Source organism: Oryctolagus cuniculus, chromosome 17 (assembly GCF_964237555.1).
Source record: "Oryctolagus cuniculus chromosome 17, mOryCun1.1, whole genome shotgun sequence".
NCBI lineage: Eukaryota > Metazoa > Chordata > Mammalia > Lagomorpha > Leporidae > Oryctolagus > Oryctolagus cuniculus.
This window is the reverse complement of record NC_091448.1, coordinates 4127918-4143622: the sequence shown is the minus strand read 5'-3', so window position 1 is coordinate 4143622 and position 15705 is coordinate 4127918. Positions and strand designations below refer to the sequence as shown.

Sequence of the window (15705 nt, the reverse complement as noted above, 5' to 3'; positions counted from 1 at the left end):
CAGTGGAAGATGGCCCAAGTCCTTGGGCCCTGCACCTGCATGGGAGACCTGGAGGAAGCTCCTGGCTCCTGGCTTCAGATCAGCTCAACTCCAGCCATTGGCAGTCATTGGGGAGTGAACCAGCAGATGGAAGACCTCTCTCTCTGCCTCTGTAACTCTGCCTTTCAAATAATTCAATAAATCTTAAAAAAAAAAAAATGATGTTGGGGACTGGCACTGTGGCATAGCAGGTTAAGCCACCGCAATACTGGCCTCCCATATGGGCACTGGTTCAAGTCCCAGCTGCTCCTCTTCTGGTCCAGCTCTCTGCTATGGCCTGGGAAAGCAGTGGAGGATGGCCCAAGTCCTTGGGCCCTGCACCTGCATGGGAGACCTGGAGGAAGCTCCTGGCTCCTGGCTTCAGATCAGCTCAACTCTGGCCGTTGCAGCCATCTGGGGAGTGAACCAGCGGGTGGAAGACCTCTCTGCCTCTCCTCTCTGTGTAACTCTGCCTTTCAAATAAATAAATAATTTTAAAAAGCAATATAAAAAAGAAAAATAAATGATGTACAGGATCCCTGGGATTTGAGAAAGGGAACAAACCATTCTTAAATTTAAAAAAATGAAATCATTGATAAACAAGATAAAATTGATCATTAAAAGCCGGGGGGCAGGTGGGGGCAGGGTTGTGACTCTGCGGGTTAAGCTGCCACAGCTCACAGCAGAGTGCCCGGGGCTGGGCCCTGGCTCGTCTTCCCGCCAAGGCACACCCTGGGAGGCAGCGGGAACGGCTGACAGTTGGATCCCTCCATCTGCGTGGGAGGGCAGGAGGCAGTTCCGGGTGCTGGCTTTGGGCTGGAGCTACTATGGGGAGCGAAACAGCAATGGAAGAATCTCTCTCACTCTCTCTCTCCCTCTCTCTCTCTCGCTCGCTCTGCTTTTCAAATAAATACATAAAACCCAGCGCTGTCCTTTGGATGTGACGCAGACCCCAGAGCACCGGCAGAGGAGCGACGTAACCGCAGCGGGGAAGCTCCCGGGGGCTCCCGGCCCGGAGCGAGGCGCTGCCCAGTGACCACCGCAGGTGGCTGCACGGCACTCATTCTGTGCAGTGTCATTCAGCTTTATTTGGAAACTATTTCTAAGGACTTGCGTGGGCTGCCTCTTGCAGACTGTGGGTTTTCCTGCCAGGGAGGCCCTCAGCCCCTGTGGCGCGAGGGGGCCACCACCGTTTCCATCATTGTCGTCGACGTCTCTCGTTCGCCCGCTCACCGGAGCGGGGCGACACCCGGTACCCCGGGCGCTCCACGTGGGCACCTTGTTGAACGCTTTCTGCTGAGGTTCTGTCCCCACACATCGGCCCGTCTTCTTTTTACTTTAAAAAGTTGTTTTTATTTGAGAGGCAGAGGGACAGAAAACTCCGGTCCTCCGATTCACTTCCCGAATGCCCGCGGCAGCCAGGACTGGACCAGGCCACAGCTGGCGAACTCAGCTCCAGTCTCCCACGGGGTGGCAGGGAACCAGCTCTCAGGGCCACCGTTTGCTGTCTCCAAGGGTGGGCGCTGGGAGGAAGCAGGAGGCAGAATGGGAGCCAGGGTTTGAACCCAGGTACTGTGACGTGGGCTGTGTGTCCGGTGGCGTCTCCAGAGTCCAGTCCTGGGAACGCACCCCCCTGCAGGCGCGAGGGCATGGGCGACTGGGCCCCTCCACCCACAGGGGAGGCCTGGATGGAGCTCCTGGCTCCTGGCTTCACCGCGGACCAGCCCTGGCCATCGTGGCCATTTGGGGAGCGAACCAGCAGATGCAAGATCTCTCTTCTCCCTCTCTCTGTGACTCTGCCTTTCAAATAAATAAATCTTAAAAAATATGGCAACAGCCTCAGGCCCTGGCCTACGCAACAGCTGGGACCTCACCAGCAGGCAGAAGCCGAAGACGGTCTCGGCTGATGCTACAGAACGATTGACAAATCTACGCAACGCAGTCTAGACGTCTAAGACAAAACTAAGCCTACAGAGGTGTGAACGCAGAGGCGCTGTGGCGGCGGGGCCGGCCTACATGTCGTAGAGCCGCAGCTGCTCCTGCACGTCGCCCTCCGACATCTCCCCGAACGTCTCGCTGTTGTCCCGCATGAGCCGGAAGATGGCGGCCAGCTGTTCCTTCTGCAGTCTGCCGGGAAGAAAGCACAAGAGGACAAAGACGCCCCTGACGCAGGGAGGGAGACGCGGGCCGGGCCGCTCCCGTCCCCAGCCGCACGATAAGAAGGAAACACAGAGAACAAAACGGAACACCCTGCCCACGCGGGAGCGGTTCAGCAGGACGCTCTCAACCCGAGGGTTTTAGGCACTGGGTGGCTGGAGGCCTGGGGACTCCAGGGCTCCCCTGGGGTCACCGTGCCTCAGTTTCCCCACTTTATCAGGCCTCGTTTTATTGTTAATGGCGCGTGTCCCGGTGAAGCACCCAGGAGCGTGTGTCCCAACAAGGGGCTTCAGAGCCTGTTGCCACAGAGGTCAGAGACAGCCTGCGTGCAGAGAACGCCACGGGTGTGGACCGTGGGGCGGCTTCGGACACGAGGGTGCCTGGCACAGGGGCGAGGGCAGGCGTTTCCAGATGCGCACAGATGCCCAGTGCATCAGGGGACGCGTGAGGCCCGAGACCGGCCTCAGTGTTGGCTCCGCGCGGCCTCTGGGGCCGGGAGCATTTTCCTTTCTCTCTCTGAGGCTCAGCCACACCTGGGGTGTCGGCGTGGGACAGCTCCCCCGGCACACACACGGCGAGCAGGGGTGGGGACGCAGCGCTGCAGCAAATGCCGCACCAGGACAGTCTCTGAGCGCCGCCGGGGCCCCAGGCTGGTCCTTGTGGCCGCATCGCCCTCCTCCGGTTTCTGCTGCGGTTCCCCCTGCACATCTCACCGCAGGCCGGGCACCTTCAGGGGCCAGCCCTCTCAGTCCCTCCCTGCCAGGAAGTCGCGGTCCACGCCCATCCGCGAGCTGTGGCACAGCTGCGAGGCCAGCAGCAGCCCGTCACTGCCCAGGGCCGGGAAGGCGGGGTGTGTGTGTGTGTGTGTGTCTCAGATGTCTAAGGAACAACGGGGCTTCACGAAGTTCGTGGAGTAAAATGCAGGGCATAGAATGCAGGGCATAGGGGAGGGCATTTCACCAGCTGCTGATTCTGCCCGGACACAGAGTGCCTGGGATGGGGTCCTGGCTCCTCCACTCCCCCCCCCCCCCGGCTCCCTGCCCGCGTGCACGGTGGGAGGCAGCAGGTGACGGCTCGGGACTTGGGTTCCTGCTATGTAGGTCGTGGGAGACCCGGATTGAGTTCCGGCTCCTGGCTTCGCTCTGGCCCAGCCCTAGCTGCTGGGGGTGCTGGGGGAGTGACCCCAAAGACAGACAATCTCCTCTCTCTGTCACTGTCTCCTCTCTCTATATATTTACCTTTCAAATAAAATTAGGATTGAGAAGTTTGGCAGGAAAATCATTTTTAAATCCATGCTTCGTTTTTTCATAATATGCATTTGCATGAATTGCTTTTGGGGAGTCTCTCAGATGCATGAATTTCAGAATCTTTTGCGCACCAGAATAAACATCTTCTAAGTCCATTTCCCGAACACTCTGGAAGCGTTTCCCGTTCCGGCTGCAGCGGCACCGGCCTGACGCCCCATCTTCCGCCTGGCACGCGGGACGTGTCCCGCCCTGAGAGGATTCCAGGACTGGGTACCGGAGTCCCAGCTCCCAGCCTCCTTTGTCACCTGGGAACGTGGTGCCGGCAGTCAGTTCCCTGTGGGCGCACGGGGCTCCGAGCTGTACCTTGTACCCCTGGAGCGGAGGCCCAGGGAGCAGGCTGCACGGCGGGCATGTGTGTGTGCGTGCGTGCGTGTGCGTCTCCCCGTGTGGGTCTGTGTTCCCGCCAGGGCGGCCATGTGCCTTCGCCCTCTGCCGGAGAGTAACAGGCACCAAAGTGAACGCGGCCTCGCGTTCTATGGGACTGAAACGAAGCCAGCTGAAGAAACACACGGTCGCCGAGGTCATCTACTCAAAATTTATTGGACTGAATAAAGGCTAAATACAGGGCTCCAAGCCACCGGGAGGCCAGGGGGCTCGGGGGCCGCAGGCCGTGGTCAGGGAGTCTGCAGACAGGCCTCCACGGCCACGCGTGGGCGAGTCACGACTTAGGTACCCACGAGACACCAGCCTGGGGAGGGGGCTCCCACTTGTGGGCGTGGCTCTGCGTGGAAGGCATCGGCTGGCTGGCTTCGTCCCGCCCAGAGGGAAGCCCCTGGCACTGGGAACGGGCATCTCCTGGCCTGCCTTTACATGGAAAACCTTTTTTTTCTACAAACTTTAAAAAAAAAGAGTTTTAACCAACAAATCTAAGAGCTGAAAAATCGGTGGGTATAGTATAAATGTTGTCAGATAGAAAACTCCAAGAAACTGATCTGGTACTGGTCTCGTCGTGTGGCCACGTCTCATCTCTGAGACCCTCCAGCCACAGGCAGGGCCCAGCGCCCCGTGCTCAGCGAGCCCTGTTATTGCTTCTAGGCGGGGCTGGTGGGGACGCCAGGGCCAAGGCCTCTGGGCGCGAGAGGCCTGGGTCCAAGGCTTCTCTAGTGTGAGATGGTTCCCGCGGCACTGGCTCTTTGCTGCCCGGTATCAACGGGGCGTCTCTCATCGGGGCGGCCAGAGGGAGGCGGGCCGCAGGGAAGGGGAGCTGGTGGTGAGCGCCTCCCCGGGCTGTCCCACCTCAAGGTCTTTTGTGTCCTGGTTTCAGTGTGGACAGAAGAGGCTGGGAGCCTGCACTCAGGGCTACCTAAGGTGGGAGGGGCGGGGTGAAGGAGCCTGAGCGGGGGTGGGCTCAAACTCAGGACCCGTCAGCTGGACAGGGCAGAGCCAAGGGGTCCCCAGGGTCCCGCCAGTCCACACAGCAGACATGGGGAGCCCGTGGGGGTCCTCGCTGGGGTTCCCACTTTATCTCTTAGGCTTTTAGGGTGCCCAAAGGAAACACCTGTAGGAGGAGGCTAAGGGTAACTTCGTTATTCTTCAGTTCTGCAAAGAAAAATAGGGAGAAAAGAGATCATGTATGTCACTCATCCCGCCTCTCGGGTGCCGTGGGAGAGGAGACGGGGAGGCGGGAGGAGGACGGGGAACCTTTGGAACTGCAGAAGCCACGTGGGCCGCTGGTTTCTCAAACACGCTCTTCGTGCCTGAAGCAAGGCCGGCTCTGGCACCATCAGAGGTGCACTGCCCTGGGCTGATCCTGCCCAGCTTGGCTGCCACGGACGCGCCGAGCATCCGTGGCGTGGAGGAACCCGGGTACCGGGCAGCTGAGTCCTGCAGCCTCTCTGATCTCCGCCTGCGCGGTTGGGCTCACGAAGTGCCTATCATCCTAGGTCATCTCCGATTCCCCCGGCTGGGTTTGTCCCCTCTGTGCCCGCCCCCGCAGTCCATCAAAGACTGGCCCAGCTTTCTATGCGGATTTTCACGGGAACAGGTGTACTTTGTCCCTCTGGCGCCCCCTTCTGGAGGCTGGAGTCAACGTGCATTTCCAGACAGGCCGATTCCAATGCAGGCCTGATGGACGCACCGCGGGAAGAACCAGGACAGCTGTGGGGCCTCCGCCTCTACCCGGAGGGCAAGACACCTGCCCGCGTAGTGGTGTGCACTCCCCAAAGGGCCGAGACAGCGGTGCAGAGCTCCGAGTGCCGAAGCCGGGGCTCCGCTCTGTCCACGCCTGCCCAGCCTGTGACGACGGAGGGGCCAGCAGCCACATTTTCCCTCTGCCCTGCCAAGCCACGGGCCAGCCAAGCCGCGGGCCAGCCAAGCTGCGGGCCAGCCAGGCCGCGGGCCAGCCAAACTGCGGGCCAGCCAGGCTGCCGGCCAGCCAAGCCGTGCCAGCTTCACGGGCTCTGGGAGGCGATGGGGAGGCCGCTCCCCTGGGGTGGGGAGGGGGGAGTGAGTGAACCCACGGGGCAGAGGAAGACTGGGAGGGGGCGGATGTGCAGGGTCTGAAGCAGCCGCTGCCTGGAGATTACAGCCCCCACCACTCTCTGCCCTCGGGGCTGACGGACCTCCATCTGTGGGAGATGGAGGATGGGACTGCCCGGTCAGCACTCGGAGAGCCCAGCCAGCACCTGCTGCCCCTCGGCCCGCTGCAGACCCGGGCCTCTGGAGAACGCTGGGACCGGCAACCACGGAGGAGTTGGGCTCTCGACAGGAATGTGTTGACTGAGCGAATGCATTCATAGCCAGGGGCGGGGGACGGCACGGCGGCACGGCGGCACAGCGGGCACCGCCGCTGCCTGCAGCTCCAGCATCCCACGTGTACGCCCGCTCGAGGCCCGGCTGCTCCACTTCCACGCCAGCTCCCTGCTGACGCGCCTGGGAAAGCAGCCACGACGGCCCGAGGGCTTGGGCTCCTGCGCCCGTTTGGGAGATCTAGAACAAGCTCCTGGCTTTGGCCAGGCCCAGCCCCAGCCACTGCGGCCATTTGGGGTAATTCATATTCTCTCTCTCTCTCTCTCTCTCTCTCCTCTCCCTCCCTCCCTCCCTTTCTGTCACTCTGCCTTTCAAATAAATAAATATGTAAAGAAAAATAAAATTGCGCTATGCATCCTTAACCACCTCGCAACTTAACAGGGGCCCTGAGTGCCAGGAAAGGAATCAGAAAACAGACACAGAGCTCGGGAGGGAGGGACTTGGCAGGAAAGAGGACAGTGGCCTGTCGCTGGCCTGTGCCTCTGGCGGCGTGACGACAGCACGCGTGTCACTGTGGCCGGCCCAGGGCAGTTCTCTGTACGCAGCTGGCAGGGGTTCTCCCAGCCCCCAGGGGAGCTGTCAGACTGGGGACAAAGAGACACAGACAGCCCAGTAGCCTCTGCAAGCCCAAGAGTTCCCGACCACATGCAGGGGAGGGAGTGGGCAGGTGTCACAGGCAGGCGAGGGCCGTGGGGAGCATGCTAGGGGGCGGGCAGCCATGGGGGTGGACATGAACTCCAGCCTCTCCTCCTCGACTCAGGCTGGCTGCAGATCAGCCTCACCCCAGAGCAGAGGCCTGGGCAGGGTATGGGAGGGGTGGAGCTGGGGTTGGGGGGCGGTGCAGGGCCCCCTCCGGCCCTGGGAAGTCTCAGCTCTGAGGTCCCGGCTCTGATCACGGGGAGCAGTAGCACTCCGGTCCCTGCCTGAGGCCTGGCCCGCCATCCACCACCCGGCCTCTCCTGTTCTAAAGGTCCACCCAGGTCCACCCAGGTCCACACCGAGCAGAGGCCTGCGAAGCGTGGTGGGTGGCTCAGGCCTTCCCCCCACCCTCCTGTCCAGGGCCACAGCCCCCTTCTGCAGGGGGTCAGGTACTGTTTAGGATTCGTGGGCCAGACGGTCCCTGTGGAAACAACCCAGTCTGCCACCAGGACAGACGGACGCAGACCACCGGAAAACCAGTGGGCGTGGCTGGGCTCCAGGCGCACTGGACTGACAGCTGCAGGCGGTGGGCTGTGGGCGGAGGCCGGCCAGCCCTGGCTGTGATCACAGAACCCTGCCTGTTCTGTCCGGGTCCTGGGGTTTCTGCCACGCCCTCCCCAGGGCCAGACCCAAGCCACGCCAGCCATGTGACAAGGCCGCTGGGTGACCACAGCCCATTCCTGTGGCCCCCTACCTCTCTAGCACAGCATCCAGCCGGCCCCCCTGGGGGGGGCTCCAGGAACCTCCACCCCTGGGGAAAGGCCCCTCGCTGCCAGCGACCCCCGTGCTGGCAAAGGGCTCCGAGGGGCGAACCTGGACTTCTAGGTGGAAGGTGGTGGAGGAGGGGAGGCTGGGACCACGGGGACACAGGAGCGCGCGGGATGGGGGGCCTGCTGGCCTGGGAAATCTGTCTCCTTACCAAAAGGATACGCAAGGAATTTTGTGGCTCAGGACCTAGGGAACGCGCTACAGGGAAGTGAGGTCAGAGGTGAGCTCAATCCTGAAATACAAAGGCAGCAAAGCGGGTCACACTGGGCTTGCAAAGCGCTGACGCCAGCGCCACCCAGCCACCCAGGCCTGAGCTCTGTCTTGCGCCCCGGCCCCGAGCCCTGTGCCTGTGGTCACCCCGCCGGCCCCTCGGGGTTGCCAGGCTCAGAAAATGGCGCCGCTGCCCCTGGGACTTGTGCTTGAACCGCAGGCTCCAGGCAGCTCCCGTGTGCCCAGGGTCTCGGGACAGACCACCTGTGTCCCCCATGCATCGCCGGCTGCCCCACACCCCTCAGCCGCGGGCCTGGAGTGGGGAGAGGATGCCGAGGGAAGACCAGAGGGGCGCAGGGGGCCTCCTGCCGGCAAGCGGGAGGCCCCAGTTCTGGCTGGCAGCTGCCCTGGCCTCCAGCTCCCCAGAGCAGAACAGATCCAAAATGACACTGCGGGCCTGGGTGGGGCCGGCGGTCCTGAAGTGATGGATCAGTTTTGTCAGTTCTGCGTGGGCTCCGCGCACAAGTGAGCAGCCGGCCGCCTGCCTGGGGGCTCTTTGCTGATGTCTCATTTTCTTGCGTGTGGCGGGGGAGGGAACCAGCAGCAGTGGCAGGCCGCCCCCCCTCCAGTCCCCAGGGGCCTCCTCCCAGCCAGGGCCTGCAGGGATGGAGCCCGGCTCAGAGCGAGCAGGCAGGAAAGACCCCAACCCCGAAAGGAAGAGGCAGGGTGTGGGCGGGGCTCCCTACCTCTGCTCCTCCTCCACCTCCTCTTTGGTCATCATCTTCTTGTACTGGTTCCCCCTCAGCTTCCCGGGGCTGTACTTGAAGGAGAAGGCGTCTCCTACGGAGAGGAGGCCGGCTCGGACGCTGTGCCCCCCCCCCCGATCCCCCACCCCCAACTCAGCAGCCCCCTTCCCTCTCCCGGGGCGGAGAGAGGGCCGGGCACACTGCCAGCCACCCCGGGGCACGTGAACTCAACCGCTCCAACCCTGGAGCTCCCCTCCAAGGCCAGGCTAGCCGGCACCGAGCTACCCGCCTGCCTGCACCCCCGCGCGCCCTGGCACCTGGCGCCGGCAGAGCCGCAGCCTACATCTCAACGCGCTCTGTGCCAGACAGGCGGGCGCGGCCTCTCGGGAGGCTGGCCGGGCCGCGTGCCAGGGCCCAGGGCCGCTGACCTCCTCTTGCCCGCTCGGCGAGGCAGGCCTGCTGGCCAGGAGCCTCCCGTCGGCCAGCGTCTCTCTCTCTCACTGTGCCTTTCAAACAAATAAATAAATCTTGAGAGACAGAGAGAGAGAGAGAGCACGCTGGCCGGCGCCCTGCAGGCTCCCCCGCCCCAGCCAAGTGCCGAGACTGGACCGTCCCCTCGGGAGGCAGCTACCACGTTTCTAGCATCATTCCCCCGTTCTTCATTCGTTCCCGGGTATCTAGCGAGCCCCGGGGTGGGGGCTAGAGTTAGAACGTCCAGCAGGCCAGGGAGTCGCTCCAAGACAGCCTGGATGGGCACTCGGACTCGTGCTGGGGAGGCCCACATCCCACGCTGGAGGCCTGACTTCAATGCCCACTCCAACGCTTTTTTTAAAAATACACCGTGGCTCACTTGGTTAACCCTACGCCTGCGGCGCCGGCATCCCATATGGGCGCCAGGTTCTAGTCCCGGTTGCCCCTCTTCCAGGCCAGCTCTCTGATGTGGCCCAGGAAGGCAGTGGAAGATGGCCCAAGTGCTTGGTCCCTGCACCCCATGGGAGACCAGGAGGAAGCACCTGGCTCCTGGCTTTGGATCGGCGCAGCGCTGGCCGTAGCAGCCATCTGGGGAGTGAACCAGTGGACAGAAGACCTTTCTCTGTTTCTCCTTCTCACTGTCTGTAACTCTAACTCTCAAATAAATAAAAATAAATAATATATATATAAAAAAGAGAGACTGAGCTCCAGCCACTCGTGTGGGACCTGGGCTCCCGGTGCTGGCAGGGCCCAGGCTGGCTGTTGTGGGCATTTGGGGGGAGAACCTGCAGATGGGAGTTCTCTCTGTCTGTCGGAGAAATAAATAACAATTTAAAAACAGAGAGGAGTTGGGAGCAGAAGCCCTGAGCGCGATCCTGCCCCGCGGGGCCGAGCACGGGACAAACACGAGCAGCGCTCACTGTTGGACCCAAAGAGGCAAAGAGAAAACCAGCGACTCTTGGCTCTGCCTTCGGCCGGAGCACGGCGGGGGCAGGTCTGACTGGCTGGCTGTGGGCTCCCTGGGCCGGCCATACCCAGATGCCGCCGATTCCCAGTGTGAGAGGCCCCTGGGGAGCGGGGGAGGGGGCTTCCTCTCGGCCTGCTGAACCCTCGTGGGGAGATAATTTCAGCGCCACTAATCAATTAGCCCCGGGAAGCAGAGCTGCTCCCTGCAGGGGGGCGGGGGCGGGGCCCACCCTCTCTCTTCCGCCAGCTGAGGTCTGAAGCCCCTCCCACTCTGCTGAGTTAAGTGGTGGCAGGAGGGAATGGGAGTGGGTGTGGTGGGTGTGCACTGGGCCACTTCAGGAGCCTCCCCCTTGTGGCCACCGTGCCCCCCCCCCCGCGTGTCCCGGTCCCTAACAGCATCCCAGCACCCCTGCAGCCAGCTCAGGCCACGGGACAGGAGCAGACCCCTGGGCCACAGGAGGAAGTGCCACGTTCAAGGAGGTGGGCGGCAGACAGGTGGGGGGGAGGGGCACAGGGGAGCAGGTTCCTCCGTCCACACCCCTCCTGCTGCCTCATACCCCAGCTCCTGGCGTCCCTGGCGAGCGGCAGGCAGGTGCGGGGGAGGGTCACAGTGGAGCAGGTCCCTCCTGCAGCCTCATACCCCAGCTCCTGGCGTCCCTGGCCAGCCGGCCCCAGCCCCGCTGTGTACTCACCATCCTCTTCCTCAGGCCCCTCGGGGAACAGGCCCTTCTCACTCTCGGAGTCCTGCTCCTCCTCCTGCAAGACAGAGGCGGGGTCAGCGCCTGCACGCAGTGCCAGTCACCTCGGGCAGTGGGGAGGGCCGGCAGGAAGCAGGGAGAGAGGAAGGAGCCTCCAAGATCCAGGGTGACCTCACCCTGCACCTGTGACCTCGCCCTGACCCCTGTCCTGAGGCCACTGCCAACCCGGGTGGGCGAGGGGCGGGGAGCCTGCACCGAGGACCACACTCTCTGCCTGTGCCCGCAGCCCCTGAGCCTGACCCTCCCAGCCACTGGAGGTGGGCTCGGGACCCCGCCCGCCAGCTGGCAGACGCCACAGGGCCAGGTGCCTGGATGAAGCGGCACTGGTACCGCAGCCTCCTCCTCTGCTCCGTCCACAGCCCTGGCTGCCTCTGTGTCCACCTCCCCAAAACTGCAGCTCCGCCTTGTTGGCCGGGGCCTCCCCCGCACACAGACACCATGGCCAGATGGCCGGAGGAATGTCCCTGGATGGCCTCGGTGCTGGAGAATGAGGGGGGTGTGCAGATGGGCTCCAGCCACGTGGGCTGCAGGGCACAGGAAGGGGCGGACGGGGGAGGGTGACCGGGACTCGGAGGCCCGGCGGGCAGAAGCAGCTGCGGCCGGGAACAGGCTGCCGGGCAGTGGGGGTGGGGCAGTGTGGCGCACTGCATGCCAGGCTTAGCCAGCCGCAGCCTCCGGAGCAGGCTCTGGCCCAGGAGTGAGCCTAGCGAGAGGCCTGGTTCCCACAAGCCCCGCGGGGGTCAGAGGAGGCAAAGCTGAGGCCCAGAGCAGCCGTGCTCACTGCCCGGAAGGCCACCAGGGAGCAGCGGCCATGTTCTCAGCTCCTGCCAGTGGGAGCGAGGCTGCCGGGAGCACAGGTCAGGCCTCGGGCTGCGGTCCGCACGCCGTCCACTTGTCACCCAGCAGAGCGCCCGAGCTGGCACCCTCTGGGATGGAGCGCTGACTGTGCACAACAGAAACCAAGACAGAACGAAAACCAGCCTCGCGTGGAGCTGACCGCGTTCTGGAGGATACTCCGTTTCTTAGGCAGGAAGTCAGTTATGAGCTTCTGTGTGTGCGACATAGAGGCCTAAAGAGAAGACGTCTAGCTGGCGCCGTGGCTCAATAGGCTAATCCTCCACCTTGCGGCGCCTGCACACCGGGTTCTAGTCCCGGTCAGGGCGCCGGATTCTGTCCCGGTTGCCCCTCTTCCAGGCCAGCTCTCTGCTATGGCCAGGGAGTGCAGTGGAGGATGGCCCAGGTGCTTGGGCCCTGCACCCCATGGGAGACCAGGAAAAGCACCTGGCTCCTGGCTCCTGCCATCGGATCAGCGCGGTGCGCCGGCTGCAGCGGCGGCCATTGGAGGGTGAACCAACGGCAAAGGAAGACCTTTCTCTCTGTCTCTCTCTCTCACTGTCCACTCTGCCTGTCAAAAAAAAAAAAAAAAAAAAAAAAAAAAAAAAGAGAGAGAGAGAGAGAAGACGTCTAAGTCCAGCATCTGCATCTCAGGGTCATCCTGATGGTGTTTCAGGGGCAGCCTGGTCTTCACATCCTGCCCTGCCCTGCCCCCTTCTACCAGATATCTCCCAGGTGCAGCCCAGTATCTGCATCTCAAACACCCTGCTACAGATCCCAATTCTCTAGGGGGTCCTGCCCACCCTTCCTCCTGTCTGATAACATTTGCATCCATAAAGTCCTTTGTTTCAGACCTTCAAGAGAAAACTCAGATAGAATTTTTTCTGTTACATCTGCGCTCAGCCCTGTGCCTCTCTGCTGAGCTGCCCGCCCGCCTGCCTGGCCAGGTGTGATCTCTCCACTCAATCATGTAACCTTGTTCCCCCCCTCCCACCCCCTCCCCCGTCACTCTTTCCCAGGTCCTGTCTGGAGAGGTGCCCATCCATCCTTATGGATGTCCCGGCCCTAATAAACCTTGCTATTTTACCTCCCACTACCCTCTGTCTCACGCCTGAATTCTTTCTTGCGCGAAGACAAGAACCCTGCTCGTTCACCTGCGCACCAGAACACCCACTCCTGGGACGTCTCAGCACGCGTCTCCCACGCAGCGCCCAGCACTGCCAAGGGGGCGTGGCTGTACACCTGCCTGTCAGTCAGTGAAAGAAGACGCACACACGCAGGCTCACAGGCACAGAGCAGAAGTCTGTGGAGGGGCCGGTGCTGTGGCACAGTGGGTTAAAGCCCTGGCCTGCAGCGCCGGCATCCCTGTGTGGGTGTCGGTTCGAGTCCCGGCTGCTGCACTTCCCATCCAGCTCTCTGCTATGGCCTGGGAAAGCCGTAGAAGATGGCCAAGTCCTTGGGCCCCTGCACCCGCGTGGGAGACCTGGAAGAAGCTCCTGGCTTCGGATTGGTGCAGCTCGGCTGTTGTGGCCATTTGGGGAGTAAGCCAGAGGATGGAAGACCTCTCTCTGTAACTCTGTCAAATAAATGAAATAAATCTCTAAAAAAAAAAAAGAAGAAGCCTGTGGATGGACTCCCAGGAAACGCAGCAGTGACCGCCTCCCCATCCTCGCTGCCCACTCTGATTTGTGTCTTCTAACCACGTGCGTGGAACGCACGCACTAAATACATTCTAAAAAATGCTATGGTGTCTTGGAACAGTGAGACTGGCAGGTGTTTTAAAGTTTTCTTCTGGGGGCTGGCTGGCGTTGTGGTATAGTAGATAAAGCCACCGCCTGCAATGCCAGCATCCTATATGGACGCCGACTGGAGTGCAGGCTGCTCCGCTTCCAATCCAGCTCCCTGCTAATGCATCTGAGAAAGCATGGGAAGATGGCCCGAGTGCTTGGGCCCCTGCACCCACGTGGGACACCTGGATGGAGTTCTAGGCTCCTGGCTGTGGGGAGGGCTGAGTTGCAGGACATCTGTGCCCAGGGCTTGGCAGTGTGAGACAAGACTGTTTCCCATGGAGTGCAATGCCCTGTACAGTGTCCTTGAGCACCCGGGAAGCAGCTGGTTTTTCCTTTTAACTGGTGTCTCTCTCTCTCCCTATTTTTTAAAAAGATTTATTTATTTTTATTTGAAACTCAGAGTTCTACAGAGAGAGGGAGAGACAGAGAGAGAGGTCTTCCCTCTGCTGGTTCACTCCCCAGTCACAACAGCCAGGGCTGGGCCAGACCAAAGCCAGGAGCCAGGAGCTTCTTCCGGGTCTCCCACACGGGTGCAGGGGCCCAGGTGCTTGGGCCATCTTCTACTGCTCTCCCAGGCGCATTAGCAGGGAGCTGGACCAGAAGCGGAACAGCTGGGACTCGACTGGCAGCCATACGGGATGCCACATCTCAGGCGGCGGCTTCACTGGCTATGCCACCCCGCCAGCCCCTACACGTGCAGTCTTAGACCCAGGTTTCAGGCCCGTGTGATTCGTCAGAGCAAGGGATGGGGGCCGGGCTGGGTCCGAGGGAGGGAGGCGGCGATGCCCTTGGCAGGGTGTGAGCTGGGTGTACCAGGCGGTCGCAGGAGGGCACAGCCAGGCAAAAGGCTTGGAGGCTGGGGGTGCGACAGCCTCACCCCAGACAGTATGGAGGCAGGCCTAAGTGCCCAAAAACGTCATCGAAGGTGGGGGGGTGGGGCGAGGCCTGCAGCCCAGGTGAGGGCCACAGCAGGTGCGGGCCGGTAGGTAGGGAGGCAACAGGATGAGAGCTGCACTCCGGAGCCATCAGTGGGGGGCATTGGAGGGGGCGAGGCAAGAGGCAGGAGGATACCTGGGAAGAGGCTGGAGCCCAGGCCAGGCCTCGAGGGCTGAACTGGGAGGCCATTGGCCTCAGCCCTGGTGGTCTGAGTCCCTCTGCCCCCAGGTGGCTGTGCTTCCCGCCCCCGCCCCTGCAGGGCCACTCTTGGGGGTCGCATGGACCCAGCAAAGCACACAGCCAGGAGCAGGTTCATTCCAGGGCCTTGAAGGCGACAGGGCTCAGAGTGCAGGCCACAGACCTCCTGCAGGGCCACCCCTGCGGAGTCCCACGTGCCCTGGGTCCCGAGAACATCACATGGCACCAGGGGTCAGGGCTCAATTGTGTCCCCAACCCCTTCCTGTGCCAAAGCCCCACACCCAGCTGCAATTTGAGACTGGGTCCTTAAAGTGGTGACAGTGAAAAGGAGCCCGCTGGGGTGGCCCGACTCCAGGAACTGCTGGCCCAGCAGGGGCCACGTGGCCGCACAGGGACACACAGAAGAGATGAGGGGCTGGTGTCGTGGCACAGTGGGTTAAGCCACCTCTTGGGACACCCACACCCGTATCATCGGAGCGCCAGTTTGAAACCCGACTATGCTTCTTCCAATCCCACCCCCTCCTTATGCACCAGGGAAGACAGCAGAAGACGGCCCAAGTGCTTGGGTCCCTGCACCCACCGTGGGAGACCCGGATGCAGTTCCTGGCTCCTGGCTCCGGCTTGGCCCAGCCCTGGCCATCGTGGCCATTTGGGGAGTGAGCCAGCAGATGGAAGATCTCTCTCTCTCTCTTTCTCTGTAACTCTGCCTTCCAAATGAATAAAATAAATCTTAAAACAAAAAACCAAAACAAGCCCTGGATCAGCCGTGGGTTATTCCATCTCTGAACTCTACCTGGGGTGCGGCGCACCGCCGGCGCCAGACAAAGACTGCGGGCCAGTGGGTGGCCTAGGGGCAGGGAGAGACACGAGACAGGGCAGGCGCTGTGGTCACTGCGGCTTCTTCCAACTCATTCTCTAGCACCTACTGGGCTCCGGTCGGCCGAGCGCTGGGCCTGTCAGAGGAGCCTGGGCGGGGTGGGGGAGGGGGGTGACAGGCAGGGCCCCTTCCCAGCAGCGGACGTGCCAGTGCGGCAGACAATGCACACCAGTGTGGGGAGCAATCCGGACTAGACTAATTAGGACTTATTCTATGCATCTG

The 15705-nt window shown here is 62.0% G+C and overlaps 1 protein-coding gene across 8 annotated transcripts in view; it reads right to left on the bottom strand.

The window, feature by feature from the left end:
* Positions 1-1086: 1086 nt before the first annotated feature.
* Positions 1087-15705, bottom strand: part of MXRA7 (matrix remodeling associated 7) — a 24742-nt gene continuing 10123 nt past the window's right edge. The window contains exons 1-5 of one of the 8 annotated variants that reach the window (XM_070060250.1): positions 10965-11916; positions 10783-10846; positions 8654-8747; positions 7849-7929; positions 1087-2145 (exon numbers count right to left, since the gene is read on the bottom strand). In XM_070060250.1, coding sequence (XP_069916351.1) covers positions 7896-7929; positions 8654-8747; positions 10783-10846; positions 10965-11498 — 726 coding nt within the window. In that variant the 5' untranslated portion in view covers positions 11499-11916 and the 3' untranslated portion in view covers positions 1087-2145; positions 7849-7895. Of the gene's footprint in view, positions 2146-4003; positions 5022-7848; positions 7930-8653; positions 8748-10782; positions 10847-10964; positions 11917-15705 lie in introns of those variants that run through there. The other 7 variants (XM_070060249.1, XM_051838330.2, XM_070060252.1 and 4 more) reach the window with 7 other exon arrangements.